The 18,840-nt window shown below is 38.1% G+C and overlaps 1 protein-coding gene across 5 annotated transcripts in view; it reads left to right on the top strand.

The window, feature by feature from the left end:
* LOC108759850 (protein Fe65 homolog) overlaps positions 1 to 18,840 on the top strand; it is a 201,015-nt gene that overhangs the window by 179,758 nt on the left and 2,417 nt on the right. For 4 of the 5 annotated variants that reach the window (XM_018505510.1, XM_018505509.1, XM_018505511.1 and 1 more), the window contains 4 exons: positions 13,866 to 14,033; positions 17,401 to 17,630; positions 18,438 to 18,556; positions 18,719 to 18,831. In XM_018505510.1, the coding sequence (XP_018361012.1) occupies positions 13,866 to 14,033; positions 17,401 to 17,630; positions 18,438 to 18,556; positions 18,719 to 18,831 (630 nt within the window). The remainder of the gene's footprint in view (positions 1 to 13,865; positions 14,034 to 17,400; positions 17,631 to 18,437; positions 18,557 to 18,718; positions 18,832 to 18,840) is intronic. The other variant, XM_018505512.1, reaches the window with a different exon arrangement.

Here is an 18,840-nt window from a genome sequence, read left to right as displayed (position 1 = left end):
TATATCGACAGAAATTCTATTTAAACTATTTTTTATTTAGGGTGCGTTCCACGCCCGCAACGCTCGTAGAATCATTTTATCCTTGTTGTTTATCAAATATTAAACAACGACAAACGATGCTCGCGAGCGTTGCGAGCGTTAAGTGGAACGCAGCATTAATTATGCGACACAATCTATTTTTTTATGAGAAATCAATTAATTTCGTTTCTTGTGCACGAGTTATGCTTTTCACAATTACCCAGACAACAATTTGAAAAAGTTCAAATTCAGGACATAAGACATTTTTGCGAGGATTGTCTAAAAGCCTATATAATATATTCATAGTCGGTTTTTATTTTAAGATCGTTTTATATTATATAATCTCTTAAGATGCAGCTGTGTGATTGGGTCATGACATCTTAAAATTATATTTATACCGACCTAAAAGATATCCCGATTTTGGACTTCATGTTATTTGAGTACCCTTTCATTGGTAATGTGAAATTTTCAATCTTTGTCCCACAATCTTGATCTTCAGATTTTTACAGTTGTTCCGGATTCTATAAAAAATTCTTATATATTTATGAAAACTTTAACAATAAATTTTTACTATCACAGAAGTTGGATTATATTTTATTTATTTTTCACAGATTTACGTTTATCTACCAGAATTCACAATAAAAAAATCATCTACACCTTTAAAGTCCAACATTGTAGAGGCGGAAGGTTAATTATAGATATTAGATATCAAAGGATATTGATAATTCAATCCCTTAAGTTAAATAACATTTTACTATTTTTAACTTCCACGTGTGTCAAAATGTCAATGCATTTCTGTGGTTAAATTAATAAACAACGTTTCAAAGTAAACAACATCCATATTAACGTATACATTTAATAAATACTAAACTAAATTTGAGTTAAATTTAATACATTTCTTAGAGTTAAATTGTTTAACTCCATTGTTCTAATGAAATTAACGTATTGAATAGGAGCAGTGGTGACTTATGCATTGTTAAATTCGTAATGTCAAACTGTATCCAACTTGAGTAATTTTTAATTATTTTTCTAGATTATAAGAGCCACTGCTCTTACTCAATATATTATTTAACTAAAACAATAGAGTTCGACAATTTAATTTAAGAAAATATATTAAATTTGATTCAAATATAGTTTATTATTATGTACTAAGTACACATTAATGTGGACATTGTTTATTTTGAAATTAACCACTGAAATGGATTAATTTACATTTTGACACACATGAAAGTTAAAAATAACAAAATGTTACTAACTATGATTGAATTACCATTGCTTCTTTAATATCTAACACACACACAGTGTAGAAATAATTAAAAATAATTCAAATTAGCTGTAATATATGATATTATGAATTTAACAGTGCAAAACGAGTTAATCCTCGTGTTTTAACCGTTCTTAAGCACAAAACGCTTTGTATCGAACACTTTGTAACGTTTACTCGCGGGAAACTCTTTTGTGTTGATAGACCAGACTCGAGTGTCTCTAATTCTGAAGTACTCGGCCTCGACTTGAGGCAGGCCGGCGAGTAAATTAGATTACGCTTCGTTAGTATCGCGTCCGCTGAAAAGTTGAACGTTAGCATGGGCGAGCGCGCGGGCCGAGATTAATTATGCAAATTAATCCGCGTGACGCCGGAGTATTTTGCGAGCGAGTCGTCGGGCGATAATTTACCGTCGAGTTCTATTAGACCGCGTCTGCTGATTTACTCCCCGTTTCCTGGTCAATTACGACGCTTCTGCAGCGTTGCGTGAATTTATTACTCCGGAAACTTATACTCCACGGACTTATCCAAGGCTCGTAAAGATCGCGCCGTGGATTCTCGTCGAGGAGAACGTATAGTTGCTTCGTGTATCGAGTCGATGACTCTCCCCAGGAATGCATCGCCGCGTGCGTTTTCACGATTGCGTAACGGAGCCGGAGTAGAAATTATCGTGGGTTCGTTATGACGTGTACGGTCGGCGTACGGCGGTAGTCACGGAATGCCGGCGATTACCGCCGTCGTAATTATGTAATAAGCGTAACAAAATAACGGGGCCGGTCCGATTTGCATAATAACATCCCGACGAAATAGCCGGCACGAGTCGTTCGGACTCCGCTCCGCTCACTCACTTTAAATCCGCATCGCCCACACACGCTCGGTATTTAATGCAAAATTTCTCACCGAGAACCTTGCTCTGAAAGACAGCGGAAACCGCTCGCTCGTCCGCTTAATCCTAATGCTGACGGCATTAATTGCTGACAAACTTAATTAATTTGCGACGCCTAAAGGCGCGATGTACAGTCGAAGCCGCTTCGAATCATTCAGCGTCGACTTTACGATCCTCATAAAATATCCGCAGTTTTCCCTTTCTCCTTTGGTCTCGTTGGTCGTAGGTAGTAACTAGAACCGTGTGTCTGCTTTCCATTAACACCCGGAAAGCATTAGGTACCGGTAATGGTAATAGAGGCTCTACGATAACAGCAGGTGCACAGATACTCACCGTCATCCCCACCACAAGTAGAGATTACCATTACATCTTTAACGCGTCGTAAACATTGGCGATATTGTTTTTCGTATTGTTAGTTGATAACGAATGCCACTCGTTTGTATCCTAAATTATGAAATTAACTAATTGCTGTGTTGCATGAATTACAATCGAATGTAGGTCCGGTTAACAACGAATTTAATCGCTGTCGCATAGCACGGTAAATTGCAGATCGATTTACCGCGAGTTACATCGTGTGAATTGCAATCGAGTGTACTTTCCTCTCGACATTTATTCTAAATTTAACCTGCCATTTATTCTAAATTAAAAAGCAGTCAGTTACTTTATATTAATAACAATATTAATATAAAAAACATTGAAGACGTTTCTTAAGGATATATTACTACTGGTATTTTTTAACAAAATAATATTAGAATCCGAATTAAAAATGATTTCAATAAGAAGTAGATATGTTTTTTTAAAAATAATTAAGATAAAATGAGAAAATTTTTATTTAAACTATAAAATTATATTGTTAAATATTAAATGTTGACCTTATTATATGTACATATATAAAATTTATTTTTATTCGAAAAGTATAAATTTTTAATTCTGCTCACTTTTTGCAAAAAATATACATTTGAAATATCTTTAATAAATAAATATATAATATATATGACAGCTAAATAAATTAAATTATTATTTTATTCTGAAGAAATTAGATTACTAAAGTTTAAAATTAATCAGTTGGAAGTGCTGCCGATCTAGAGATTTCTATTTCAGTCGCGTGCTTGGTTTCGAACGACGATCGTTAGACAGACTCTCGATGATTTTAAACGCGAGCCTCTCGTTGCTGCTGCAACTTTTCCACGCGCGATAATCATTGCCTCTCGAGACGCTCTCGAGACGGATATTTCTGTCCTGACCAATACCGTCGCGCGAATGAACCTTCAACCGCTGGAGAGACCTTCGGGGGCTCTATAATGGTACACGGATACGAATAAAAGAAAACATCCGGGTGGTCCATTATCTTGCAAGAGCCGTGCCGTGCGGCTTGGAAGTCGATCGCGCGACCGATAGTTCACGGTGAACGTACGGAATAATTATTCTGTTGCGACGCGAGTATACTGAGTGCCGCAAACATTGTCATTTATTTTGATAAGATCTGGCAATAATCATAGTTGTATGTATTACACGTATGAAATTGGATATCTATGTGTGACTCATGTTGAAACCGAACGGTATTCTCTTCAGTTCCGCTTCCGTCGTCCGTAGCGAGAGAGATAGAGAAAGTGAGCGATGCTTTCAACACCGTGTATACGCGAGTCTGTCACGAGCGGTTATATTGGCGTGCGACCACGCCTCAGATCGTATCTCAATGCCCTGAATGGCCAGTTAGAGATTAGACTGGTAGTTATCGATGATCGAAACGCTCCGGTTGCACAAGTGTCTCTCGCCTCGCTCAAATGAAACCAGTGATTTTTTATTGCAATGTTGCGCCTACAACATACGAAACAATACGAAATAGACAAAGCTTGCTATCAGAAATTACTTGGTTTCCTCAGCTCTTTATAGCATGATAGCGCTCAGGATGAGAAAATAAAAATAGGAAATTGTTCCCCTAGCATGAATATAATATTAGCCAGGCTATATAAATTAAATGGCAATATATTTTTACCGATGACCTGTAAAGACTTCGTCTCAATCAAGAAAACGAACGTTTGATGAATGGAAACGTTTGTTGGCCGGCGCGCGCGCCTTTCGCAACAGAAATGCCGACAGAAGGAGATGCAGTCGCGATAGCGTGAAGTATGAGGAAATTACGGTGAAACCGACATCACGTTGCAAGTCACATGCATGCGCGCGCGACGCGTCCATAAATCCCGGAAATGGAATCCCACCCACCGGTCCGCGTACCGTCTTCCGCAAGGACTCCTTTTTCTTCCGGGGGACACCTCTTTCTCTCCGGTAATACCTGCAGGACGTAATCGGTGATCCCCAGAAAGTCGGCGTGCTTGATAAGTCCTCCCACGTCGGGCTTTGAAAAAGCTCCAGCAGTTTGGAGACCGAAAAAACGGCGACAGAGGAAAAGAGTGAGTAAAGGGGGGAAAGAGAGCGAGTAAAAAGGAGGAGAAAAGACAGGAGAGAGAAAAGACGAGGGGAAATGATAGAAAGAGTAATGTTCCGAGAGGTCTTGCCAGGATGCCCAGCCGTTGGAGATTATCGGGCTAAACTGAAATCCGGAGCGAAGGCGCTCGTAAACGCGAACGAATCGTCCTGTCCAGGATGCAGGGTGTTCTCCTGCAACCGCCAATAGCTTCGTCCTGGAGATATATGCCGGCAGAGGGACTAAGGGCTAAGGACTCCAGCGATAATAGTCTTACACGGATGTTGGAGAGATCGGTGAGATCGGATCCGCATAATTCTCACGTAGGAAGAACATTCCGCTAGAGATCCTCAAGTAAGAAATTGGACACCGTTTAGACAACTTCTGATTGGTACACCATATTTTTCAGGATCTGCTTAAGACAGAAGAAGATAGATGCACATAAGATAGAATGAGATGCGATATCTTATTCCGTCTTATCTGTCTCATTCTAGCTTAAGCAAGTTTTGAAAAATATGACGGACCAATTATGTATGGGGTGTTCAAACTCTGAGAATCTCTACATTCCATGAACTCTTCGTGCTTTCGGCAACGCAATTTTTGTACCGCGATCGATTATTACTGCCGCTGCTACAATTTGTAATGCTGTGTGAAACGCGCAATGCGCTCTATTAATATTCTATTGATCCCGAGACATTTAATATTCACACGTTTATTAGTATTCGATATCGCGGAGAGAACTGCCGCGGATGCAATCGGTCGGATATCAAATATGAAAAGCGCGATGGTGCCGCAAAATAAAATGCAATCCGGCGCGGATCGATACTCCCAGTATAAAAGCGCGCAGCCCGACCTTTATAAAAAAACACGCGTACATTTTTTCTTTGTGAAAAAAATTTCCCCGCTCTAGACGTTGATTCGTTTTTGATTGCATTTTATCGTGCAAGTTAGATTAGAGTCTGGCAGTACGCGAGTTGATCCACTAAGTGAGTAAAACTAAAGATCTTGCCTGGAAGAGGCCGATTTTAGAAGAAAGAAAAAGCGGAGTTTTCGGGTTCCGTAGAAAAAAAGAACAGACTCGTAAAGTGGCAAGAGGGGAATGGTCGAGGTTTTTGATGAACAAAAAAACGTACATCTCTCGGCTTGGAACTTTATTAACCGCGTTTCGCGCAAATTCCACGACAGAACGACCCGCGACCAATCATAAAGGTTTACTGGCTGCGGCCGGTGCGTAAAAAAAAAGAAGAGAGAAAAATATCGACGAAAAACATGGACGATTATAATACGTCGTAAAGGACCCTGTTGTGGACCGCGAGAATTTCACGACGGCGGCGCGATGATGAAGCGATAAACACTCGGTAAACGTCAGACTTCTGGTAGCAAGTGTGCTCTAACGTTCATTCCCGTGAGATGACGAAACGATCTTGTTACCTCCAGTATAAACAGGTTTTAGAGGCGATTTGCCCGGGGTTTGTCTTCATAAGGCGGGACGAATCTGCGATCGCGAAGGCGCTCGTTATAGGCGTTAAGCATGAAAGGCATTAAATCACGGGAGTACGTGAAGGAAAATTAGCGGCATAAACACACGCCCCTACGAAGGGGCGAAATTATGCAAGTGGAGATTATCTTGTTAAATGTGAGATTACTCTGTTTAAACTGCGAGATTTTACGGAGAAACGTGGCATTTAAAAAATTCATCTAAATACGGATTAACGCGAGGGTGAGAAATTCCTCGACATTATTATAGCGACCATGATGAGACGCTATTTCCTAGCTAAGAACGGCGATGAAACGAGAAACGGGCACTATAGTTTACTGTGCCTAAAGCAGACGTTGTTACTATACCGTCTAATAAAGTTATACCACGTCCGATAAAAATTTTACGGTGCTAATAATACACGCGGAATTTTTCGCGCTTTTAGTATCGATAGTTTACACGTCGATACCAATTTATCCGCGATAATTTGTCAAACACTGTAAATTGTAAGTCCATTTCTAATTGTGTAAGCGTAGTTGTAAGTGATTGTAATTGTAAGAATTAACCAATCACAGTCGAATATGAGGAGAATATTCGACTATGATTGGTCAATTTTTATCTCTCCTTTTTTTACGCACCGGCCGCAATTAGTAAACTTCTATGATTGGTCGCAGGTCATTCTGTCGCGAGAATCTGCGTGAAACGCGGATAAGCACGATTAATAAAGTATACAAGATTTTTTTTAGATTTTTATACAATATAAAAATCTGCACTGAAGCTCGAACACCCAGATTACGGATGGAAGATGCAAAATTTCACATGGCAGACGCAGGGTGTTAAGAATATAATTTTTACATATATTCTTCTAATAGCTAATTTAATTGGACGCACTCTATACACATTACAGCTGTTGTAAAAAAATTGACGAAAGATATGGGTTTAATATAAACATAGAAACCGGTTATATAAATCGTGGAATCCTCATACATTTTGCGCTATTAGAGATAAAGTATGCATTTTATAATTCTAAATATTTACATTTCATTTATTTATATATATATATATATACACTTAGATTAAATCAGCATATAGATTAAATCAATGGCTTTAATGTGAACCAGAGCGCACTAATGCGTCCAACCGAATTTACTGTAAATGATCTAGCAGAAAGAAAGGAGAACAATAATTATCTCAGAGAAAACATTGTAAATTCAGTCGAACTATTTTTGAGGTCTTTCTCACGGACGTGACTCAGTTCCTTTCATGAATTGGCTATTTGTGGGAATTGAGTCATTTATCGGAACATTCTCGTCACGAAGCGTGCGTAGATCGGCGTCTTTCAATCGTCGCTTGACCTTGCTTTCAACTCTGCAAGCTTGGGAACTCTGTTTCTCTTGATTTTTCCTAACGAGCAAGAAACATTAAACCTACTAAACTTGGCGATGTATCTCGAAAAAATCCGCACATACTTTCTAATTTATTATTAGAGTTTCTAATTTATTATTAACTCGTCCCGTTTTTTCTCTCTCTCTCTCTCTCTCTCACACATTTTAATTTATTACTTTCTATATTAGATCTTTCTCCTCACTTTCCTCCTTTCATCCTGTCGTTATCCATTCTACTAAATTTCATTTTTTACAAATTCAATATACGTATATACCTATTTAAATTCTGTTTACGTTCTACCTAATTCACATTTTGTTTTATAATCTATTCAGTTTTTATTTTACGATCTTTTTTATCCCTTTTCTAATCATCTTGTCTTTGTTACTAAGTAGGCTAAAAAGTATCATATTAAAATATCATACTAAAAAGTATCAAATTAAAAACGCATATTTTGTATTTAGTTGATTCAATGTTGAGACAAATTCCTTCTACGTCTTGGAGTGAGTCACCAGTTTTATTGTTAATTTGAAACTTGTTCAATAGAAATATTTATAAGATAATTTAATGTTTCGAATAGATTATAACATCAAATCTGCTAATCTAATGGTGATTTTTTCTTTGACATGAAGGGATTGATATTTTAAATTTGTTTGCTGAAAGTGGTTCCAAAACCATCTTCATGAACTGAAACGTACTATTTTTGGAATAAAGATTCTATTTTTGGATTGAAGAATTAAGATTGCGTATTAGTTACCACGCTGACTCTCATTCGCCCTGGTTTTGGAGTTTTTGATTATTAAATTATTAATTTTTTTCTTATACAAATGTTTTAAAAATAAGTATGCATATTCATGATGCTATAATATCTCATACATTGTTGCAAAATTACAATCTTTTTCCCTATAGGCCCCCTCCCCCCTTTTTTTTAGACGACACTTTCTCGGAATTCGGTCGGATATCCGGAAAATGTCGAATATCCGACTCAAAGAAATTGCTTTCTTCGATATCAGATATGCGGAATCCGGTAATTTTACGATCTCGTGTATCCCTAATTTATACTCTTTGCAATTACCCGATTCATTCGAAATTAATCTAATGTGTAGTAAAAGTTATTACGATTTACTTTTGTGTTATGTGATTCACACTTTTTACTTCACTTTTTCAATTATACGTATTTTATTCCATATTGGCGGTATGAGAATGTAGCGATTCGTAAATTAATGATTTTTGCAAGAAGTTCTAATAGTAGTTTAATTGCAAGGCCACTGAATGTATTTGGAGAAACCACGAGCAAGCTCTCTCCGAAGCTCTTGAGACTTCCTCCCATCGGATCGGCCAGAACTTAATTACCTCGGCGGGCTGTATACGGCACCGCCAGCCACTCGAAGGGTGAAAGAGCCATAGGGAATACCCTCCCTAGTTTCGACAAAGCCTAGCGATTCTATGTGTTCTAGGTACCCAACCTATCAATAAGAGACCAAGCCTATAACTCCATAACACCGCACGTTATAGAAATAAAACAGACGTATTCGAATATAGGTTCTGGTATCGGCCTGTCCATTCGCAATTCTCGGGGATGATTTCCACGGAACACGTTTGCCGATTGCTCGTCGATCGTGTCGACAAAGTTGATCTCTGTCAATCAAGCCAAAAAGACGGTGAAAATGACGGCGGCTTCGTCGATACCACAGCGATCTGTATCGTCTGTTCGATGTATAACGTGTACTTGCATGCATATACATATGCGTGTGTATGTACGGTGGTAGCTGTGCGCTCGAAATGGGGTGACGTTGGCGGGTGAGCGCCGCACAGTGGTCGAGGGGTTGTGCCGTGGGGCAGAGACGTGAAGGGTGGGTTGGGTGGTTGCTGGTAGTGTGTATTGATCGAGCGAGGAGAGGAACAGCCCGACTCTCTTTCTCTCTTTCCCATTCTCTCTCTCTCTCTCTCTTTCTCTTTCACTTTGCACCACACTCCGCGTGGACGTCCATCTACCTACACGATGTTTCGGCCGTGCGCCACTTTTTCCTCTCTGGGCTTTCTCACTTTTTTCCCTTCTCTGTCCCTTTCCCTTTTAACTCCCTTCGCGCAAATCACCCCTCGCTGATGTCCACGTCACAGTCGATCGGCCGTTGTTTCTGCCGATCGACAAACACCGACAGCGAATTACAGACACCCAGGAGAGTCGATTCCGACCTCCTCGACACTCTGCAACCTCTACGTGTTTATCTTTCCTTTTCTCACTCTCTCTTTTTCTCTTATCCGTGGTGAAACGTTTGTCGGATTCCATTAATAGGGGAGAACCGATCGTTACTGTGTGAATACACTGACAGAATGCAGGGCGCGTTAAGGATCGATGCGGTACAAATCCAAAGGAATATAAACTCCTTCGAAAGATAAGCCGTTATTATGACGTCAGTATTTAAGCTATTTTTTGTGTGATTTTTTTTTTTAATTTCATAATGTGCTTTTTTGTGCTTTATAATTACGGAAATGATTCCTTTCTATCTCGTGCCTTACCTGACAATTTAATTCACGTTTCCCTGAAAAGGGCCGCGATTTATGACGATAGTAATGTAATCAGAAGATAATGATCCACGTTCTCGAGCAGAAACCATAAAATTACGAATACTGTAATCATAGTGCCGGCAAGATAGACACGAGCGGAAAAGGGGGTCCGACGTAATTTACGGCCCAGCCAGGTGCGTCAGAAGTTGCTCACCTTACGACCTAATTGGGTTTAATTACATCTGACTGAAAGTTACGGCGATGCGCGCGTGTACGCGCCGCGCCGGCTGGATTACAATTACCGTCCCGTGGCAGCTGATTTAAGTTGTACCGCGATCAGTTTATCTTTACTCCTTGCCAGGTAGCGCGATATATTGTTAATTTCCAAAATTTTCGTGTGTATGCGCGTGTGTTTGTGTAGCACAAATAATTAAAAGAAGTTTTTTAATCCTTCATTGGCAATGTGAAGTTTTTTATCACCTTTCATCCGCAAATCTGGTTCTTCAAACTTTACCCTTCATCCGCAATCTAGGTCTTCAAACTTTAGTACATATTTTTGTATTGTGCCAGATTGTATACAAATTTGAAAAATTCTTACACGGAAAGAACAATTTTGTTGAATTTATCTAAAAAAAACTTTAGATAGATACAGATCTGAATATAATTTTATTGAGCCATCAAAATAATTATGTAGGAAACTTCAACATGATGAGCAATACTGCAAAAAGTTTTGGCATTCTAGCAATCAATTTTAGTGTCCTACATAATTATGTCGATAGTATAACAAAATTATTTTTAAATCTGAATCTAACGAAAACTGTTCTTTATATATGCTTATGAAAGTTTCAATAACGAGTTTTTATACTATCGCAAGAGTTTTAAATTATATTTTACTTATTTTTTTATATTGAATTCTCATAATTTTCTCTATATTAAATTTATATTAAAATTTTTATATTAAACTCTCATAAATTTACGACTAAATTTATGAGAATTTAAAAAATAAATTGTGCCTTTAATGTCCAACGTTGCCAGTGGGGAATTAAGTTTCAATCCCATCAACGTTTCTTCTTTTTTTTATATATATTTATAGATATCTCCCCATTTCATATTACAAGATGTTCCGTTATCACATTGCCATCGATTTACGACCATTCGAGACGAATCTCAGAGTGTTTCAGCCGCTCAAATTGACCGCGTCGTCGTCCACCGAGGCGATCATTGATCTCATAACACTGTACGGGATACATTGATCGATCGATGCGCCCGGTGTCAATAACCCAATATTCCAGATACTATACAGTCGCAATACCGCCAATCCCAGGATTAACGGCATTAATAACGATCCTCGACTATAACGTTATCGCGAGAACCGAGTTAACGTTCCTCCAAAACGAATTACGTCAATGCGTCAATATCGCGATTTCATTTCCGATAAAACGCTCGTCGGTCCGTTCGATTCAAACCTGACCAGGATATACGACATTACCGGAATTAATTAATAACGCGTTTAATAACCGAGCACGTCACGCCGCTCATAATGTTTGTAATTCGATAGATCGTTGCGTTCCGATCATTGGGCGGAACCAATGTATCTGGAGATGAATGCAACGACGCCAAAAGAATTCCCCGGGTGTTAATCGACGATGGAATTCTCGCAGACACATTCGATATCTCGTCGATCGTAGAGATCCTCAAGTAAGAGATTGGTCCATATGTTTGGTCCGCCATATTTTTTAGGATCTACTTAAGATAGAAGGAGATAGATTACGCATTTGTTTTATTCCATCTTGTAGGTCCTAAAAAATATGGCGAATCAACCGTATGTATGGTTTGATTCGCCATATTATCCAATTTCTCTTTAGCACCAATTAAAAGTTGTCTAAATTGTCCAATTTTTTAATTGAGAATCTCTAGTTCATTGTTCTTTCACGCATCCCTAATATAAAATATAAAGATACTCTCTCGAAACTTTTGGCAAATTTCCAAGACACCCCTCATATCTAACCCACATATTTGTACAAAATTGTCATTTGGCTTCGCGTGTCGTACGTTGTTATCGTTCACATCGCCTTTTTTGGAAATTCAATTACGTTTTGCTCTTTCCTTTTATAGAGGCACCTTTTCAAAGTTATTTATTCTCGTCTTCAAGCAGCCTTTTTCGATCACGCTCGATATTTTCTCGCCATTGTAACATGCGGAAAGAAGTTTGAAAATTTCTTTCCAAGCACGCGTTGCACACACGCAGTTGGTAGTTTTCTCCTGTTACAAGCGATGAGAAGTAGGTTCACCAATTAGCGGCACGTATAAGAAATTATTCCGATTATTATCGGGCAATTTTAAGAAAGTCGCGAATACCGAGTGTGTATCGATGCATCCACTTGATTCTTAGGTAGGACTATTTAGTTGTGATACAATAATAGCAGAAACCCAAACTCTTGTTAATAATCGTGCAATCTTCGTTAAAGGAAATTGAGACTGATCGCCGATAATACGGAGACGACCCTTACGCTAGACGGGAGGGTGGCAGAAGGGTTAAACGAAAGGGGAGAAGCAATAAGTGTCACGCAGCTGCACCTGCGCGACACGGGGTAAAATTTTAGATAGACTCTCAACAAAACAAGAATGCACTTTAGTAATTTTATTAATCATAAAATTTTTATAAAAATTAACGAAATTGCTTACCATTTAATTTCCTACTTAGATTACGTATAAAATAATACCTTTTCGACAAAATTATGATATCTAGTCGATCAATGTAACATAAAATTACAATTATATGATTCTATCAAAACTTAAAAATTTAAAGGGAAACGATGATACCGTTCTCCTTGCGCAAACATTTTTATTTCCGCTTACCCTAAACTTTTAACATCGAAGTCCTTCGTGCGAAATAAGTCAAGTCGGTACCGAGGAAAAGTTTTCGCTTACGGACTCACGTAGTTGGTTATAATCCTGCCGATTAAAGGCCTCGAAGTCGAGAATCCGTATTCCTTGAGTGCGTTCAAAGGAAACGTGGCCCTTAGGTACCTCCTCTAATGCCCGAACGATACTCAAGAGAGGCAGCTGGCGTTAGTCAGCAAACCGCTCGACTAATCCCTTAATTACTTCGACATGGTTAGCGACCCTGTACTAACCACATCGGTGCCTGGCACTGTTCCCCGATCGTTAATTAAAATGCCTTCCTTGCACTCACACGATTCCCATTCGCGAGAAAATGCGTGCATTCGCTCGCAGTAAGAGTGCATCCCAGACTAAGCGGACATAAAATACGTAACATTTTATTTTAACAGCACTTCGAATCGACTTCATGGATATTGCACTCAGATTGTGTCATACAGTTTATAAATGTATCAAGTCAAAATGTATGTAAAAGCAGAGATATATATCCACATAATAAAACATTGAACATTGAAAGTTATTAATTATTTAGGATTGAGAAAACGATGTATCGTGAAAATAACATATCGCACTTAATTAGAAAAAACATATGTAAAATGGAAGATAGAAAGAAATATCTGTAGAAATATACAATAAAGTTTACGCTGAAAAAAATGTTCTTGTTAAACCAGCAAGAATGACGTTTTGGTGAGACCAAACAGAGTTTCTTATGACAACCAGAATACCAAAATGCCATTCTTGGCCCTTTTGTTAGTTTAATTAGAATATTTTTCTCAGTAATTAGAAGCTCAGCTTAAACCTTAAATCTCTCGAATTCCTTAAATCGCTCAAATCTCTTTATGACGAAATGATATAATATAAAAGCGATTCGAGTGAATCACGAAGGGAATCGCGTCGTTTAAGGATTAATAAGCGAGCAGCGCAATCACGACAGACATTGTCATTATCTCACTACTACGATTCATTCCCCTTGTAATGCGTTGCATGAACAATGCTGATTCAGGTACGGCTGCGAGGGTGTGGCGGAGTCCGCTCTCGTCGACGACACCCTCAATGGGAATCCCCGCTCGTCGTCCACGTCGTCGTCGAGCGCGATCCTGCCTCAGTCTCACGCCCTTCAGTCGGGATCCGCGGGATCGATCGACGCTGCGGACACTTCCGGGTCGAGAAAGTACGTACGAACACACCCTCGTGGTCTCGTGATACCCCATCCCTCTCTTGCAGATTTTGATCCGCTTGCCATCACCCGTCCCATCGCTTCTCTTTTGTGTGCCCAAGTTGTTGCTTCTGTTTGTTTCACTGTAACGAACGGCGTACTCGTCGAAATGAAACGCCCCGTTTTCTCGTAAGCAATCCTATGCAGATTAAAGCCGCTGTTTGTAGACGATGTATTCGCATTATCGCTTACGGGATGCTGTACAGAGTACTACGAAGGGATGGAATCGCGAGCGTTAAACCACACTGGAAATTCACACTGGTGTCCGAGAGACACCACTCTGCTTGCTTTGATTAAACCACGATATTGTATCGCATGTTTTCCACTGTAAAATTTTTCCTTCTTGTTTTTCTATAAAGCTGCCATTAGAACTGCTCAATATTATTGTACTATTATTTTATAATATTATTGATGTTCTCGCTTTAACCAATTCAAAACAAATAGTCTGGAGACTCAATTTAACTTCCAGGGCAATAATATTGTGCAATATCAAATATTATGCAATAATATTAATTATTTAAGAGCCGCTTATATGAAATGTTGGATTTATTTTTTAAATTAAAATAGACAAAAATTTACATAGATTATTAAACATCAAGATCCACTTTAATCGAATATAGAGTTCTTTCTCTTATTTATGTTATTCATTTATCGGTTCCTTTTCTACTTATTATTATTTATTTTTGAAACACATGATTTGTCCCGCAATCATATAGTATATTTTAAGGCGAAATGCATAAGAATGTATATCACGGAGCACAATTTCTTGCAATTTTCGCCGCTTGTACTTTCATATACAGATCTCTCTTGGCTTCTGTACGTTGATCTTAAAATAAAATTCTATGCCCCGTTGATATACATTGAACTTTCAAGCTTTCATATTACAAAGTAAATTAGACTTTTTAAAGGCTAGAAATTTTGCTTTTTTTCTTCGTACTTTGTTTTAAAAAATATATACTCTGTTCACGATGAAAGTAAATGAATAGCTGGATCAAATGCAACAGAAAAACGCGAGTGTTGGCTTGTGCCAGGCTTGCTTTGAATTGCACTGGCCTTCGCGTGAAATTGTTGTCACAATCACATTTCTCCACTGACGTTGCGTTGCTGCAATGCGTGATAAATGAACTATGTTGAACAGTTCTGAATGATTATGTACCATTGGATTGTCCTGCAACCACATTATTGTATGAAGTAATATAGACAAACCAAATAACAAGCGTGAACGAGCATGAATGAACAACTTGCTTCAGTAAGTTCCAATGACAGCAATATGTTCGCAATGCGAGTTTATTATTTGCTTCATCTAAGGTAAACGTTCTAGTGACCGGACATGTTACGTACTACGTCCTTTCTGGACATTTATACGAAATTTTATATATTTGTTTATATTAAATATTATTAATCTCAAATGCTTTCTAAAATACAATATTATAATTTAATTGTTATCCTTAAATATACAATTAAATTATAATATTGCAATAGAAAAATATTTGGAAAATTAATAATAATAAATTTTATACAGACGTCCGGCCTTTGAGACGTTTAACTTGGCTTGATTTTAAATTCAAATTTCAAATTTTTTTCATATTTTTTTTAACTTAAAAATTATTTTGCGTCTGTTTGTAGAATATATCAAGTGAGAATACTCTTGAAATCTTTTTCCCTCTTAGAGAATGAGCTTGACGGACACCTGTTACAATCTCTTCACCGACGATTTATCCTTAGTTATTTCAACTTTGTATAGAGTCCTCGGTTCCTCACGAGCGCACGGTACATAATTTTACATCGTTTCCAGCTACGAAAGCGTAATTTCTCTTCGTCCTCTCTCGCAAAGAACGTTTTACTTTAAAGCCTCCGTAAATAATCTCCTGCCGCGGCCGACTCGTGTCGCAGCCAGCTTCGATTAGCACGCGAGGATTTTTCGTGGCGGAGCGATAACGGGGACTCTTTTGCGGTGAATCGATAGCGCGGTTTACGAGTGAGACGGCACAGCCGATCAGACGACTTAACAAGCGGAAATCAATTTGTCATTCTACCGTACCGTGGTCGATGACGCGTTCTCGCGAATGCTTAACAAAATGACCGAACGATTCCGCGAGACGTATACACGGCCGGACAACGACGCAATAAAGCAAACCGCTTATTTCGGCGATCGTGATTCGCCACGAAATGTCGTGAACTGGAATTCCTCGAAGTCACGCGAACGCGACCACAATCTCGCTTCACGAAGTTCCGCGATATACGATGACGAGGGGAAGAGAGAGAAAGACCAGAGAGAACTTCAATGGATATCGCGTGACCGCCTTATGACGCTGCGAGACGAATTTAAACAAATCAAACGCAGTCGAGCCAGGAATAGTAATCGTCGTTAAATGAAATTTTTGGATTCAAAGCAGGCCGATAAAAATGACTAGACGTTTCTTCGAATCTGCATATCGCTATGATTGAATTTGTAACTTGCACTGTACGAGTATGTTATATCGCTAGTTTCCTTGTTGAACGAATAAGATCTGTAACTCTTTGTTTCCGTTGCGGTTCTTACAACTAGTTGTATCAATTTTTATTGATGCTCTAGCTAGCCTTGACTTTTTATTTTTCTTTTCTGTATCGCAAATGCACGTAAAAGAACGCAAGAAGTTAAAATATTTTTACAAATGTACATTCATGGCTCTAGGGAAAATGTATCTCTTGTGCTAGTATTTCTTATTGCTTGTGATTGTATAATAAGAAAAATTATGAGTATGCTTGTTTAAAAAATCAGACGACGCAAAGACTCTCTAAAGTCTTAGATACAATAAAAAAGCACAAGCAATAGAAACAAGGAATAACAGACTATTATATAGCACCCTTAATCGAATTTAATAACATCTGTATGAAACTGATTAATCACAGTCCATTCTTCAGAGAAATAGTCATGATAGGCCTATTATTTCAACTTATCAAAAAATGTGTAGTGCACAGGACATGGTTTCTGATAAGTTGAAAACTGTTATTTCCTGTTCCTAGTACTTGCGTTTTTTCATTTTGTGTAAGATTTTAAAGACGTCTAAATTCTCGAGACTTTTAGGCTAATGCCCAATTTCTTCACCTCTAGATAACTTTATCCAAGAGATATCTCCCAGAATACAATGGAGATATCTCCTGGATAAGGTTATCCGCAACTTATCTGGAAGTGATAAAATTGGGCATAAGACGTCTTTTGGACCAAGACTTGTATTACTTGACTATTCAATGGACATTGCGACGATAGTGCAACTTAACCGAACTGCGAGGTGAACTGAAACGTTCCTTGACCCTGGTTTTTCTTGGCTTTGCACTACAGTTATTGCGAGAAACCCGACAACGAGACCGCAGAGATGGGCGGCGTGCCGCATGTGGAGGGTGGCCTGAACAGCGAGCTATACGCAGTACCAGTGAAACGACGACAGCCAAAGGACCAGAAGAACAATGCGATTCTGCAGAACAATACCCAGGAGAAACCGGCGGACATGGACAGCACCGATTCCGAGGATAAGGACGAGAATCTGCCGCCGGGCTGGCAGAAACACGAAGGTAGATATTGGAGTAGAGTTGCGTCAAATAGTAAAAAAAAGAACTTGTTTCAAGTAATCGAGACAATTGCTTCAATCATTTCTTGTACTATGACACACACAAAATTTAAACAATAGCAGTAAGCAAATCAACATTTTGGATTTGTTACTGAGCTCTCATATAATATTACTGCCTTACATTCTCTGCTGTGATTAGTCGATTCGTTTACTGCTTACGTTTTACTGTCTTGCGTTTTTTATCCTATGGCTTTAACTGCAATAATTTTTGTAACGCATTAGGAATTTATCATCTTGAGAAATTGTGTCAAATCTATTAATTATATTGAGATAAAAACAAGGTAGAAGTGGAGGGAAATGTTAATGTAGAGATAAAACTTTTCTAGATTCTAAAAAATTGTTTTCGAAAGTTGAGCATTTTCTCGGAAAGTTCCGGACAATCGAGATATCGATGCTGGAAAAAGCTCGTATTTAACGCTAAATGCTGTGCGATTATCGGTTCACGATAGCGATGAGTACGATTTTCGTATCAAACCCGTGTTTCCGTAAACGTGGCAGGGATTTAGATAATACTTGGTAGAAAAGAAATTGCTAAAGTAAAGAGATAACACAATATAAAAAGAATTAAGTTAAAAATATTATTTAAGCAGAGGTATACAATATCAGGTTTTTATTTTCTCAATTTTTCTTATCTTTTTTTTATTTATGAAAATATATTGACAAAATTAATAATCGATAATTAAAGTTATCACGACTATCATAAATTTTGGCTTTCGAATTTTATTGATGATCGGATCCAATGCTATTTTAGATGAGAATGGACCTTATTATTGGCATGTGAAAAGCGGAAATATACAGAGAGAACCGCCAGAGGCTCCTCTACATTTGAAAACGGAGGCACGCCGAAGCCTCGTTAAGGATAATGATAGCGTAAGTAAATAATTTGTCAAAACATATTATAATTTATTATTATAAGACAAGGTAAATTATCATTTAAATAAATTATTACGCACTATTAATTAAGATTATATAACATTAGTTCAAAGCTTTCCATTCAGTATCATAATTTTTGTTCACAAATTTTCATTGCAGATAAACAATTTTCACACTTTAAGCGGTATGGTGAACACAGTGACTCGCAGCAACACAAGCTCGGCTCTGGATCAGGAATTAGAAAACAAGAGAAAGGTGGAATTAGCGCTCAAGTAAGCAAA

This window comes from Trachymyrmex cornetzi, unplaced genomic scaffold (assembly GCF_001594075.2).
Source record: "Trachymyrmex cornetzi isolate Tcor2-1 unplaced genomic scaffold, Tcor1.1 scaffold209, whole genome shotgun sequence".
In the NCBI taxonomy this organism is placed as follows: domain Eukaryota; kingdom Metazoa; phylum Arthropoda; class Insecta; order Hymenoptera; family Formicidae; genus Trachymyrmex; species Trachymyrmex cornetzi.
The sequence above is the reverse complement of the archived record's forward strand: the minus strand, read 5'-3'. Positions and strand labels throughout refer to the sequence as shown.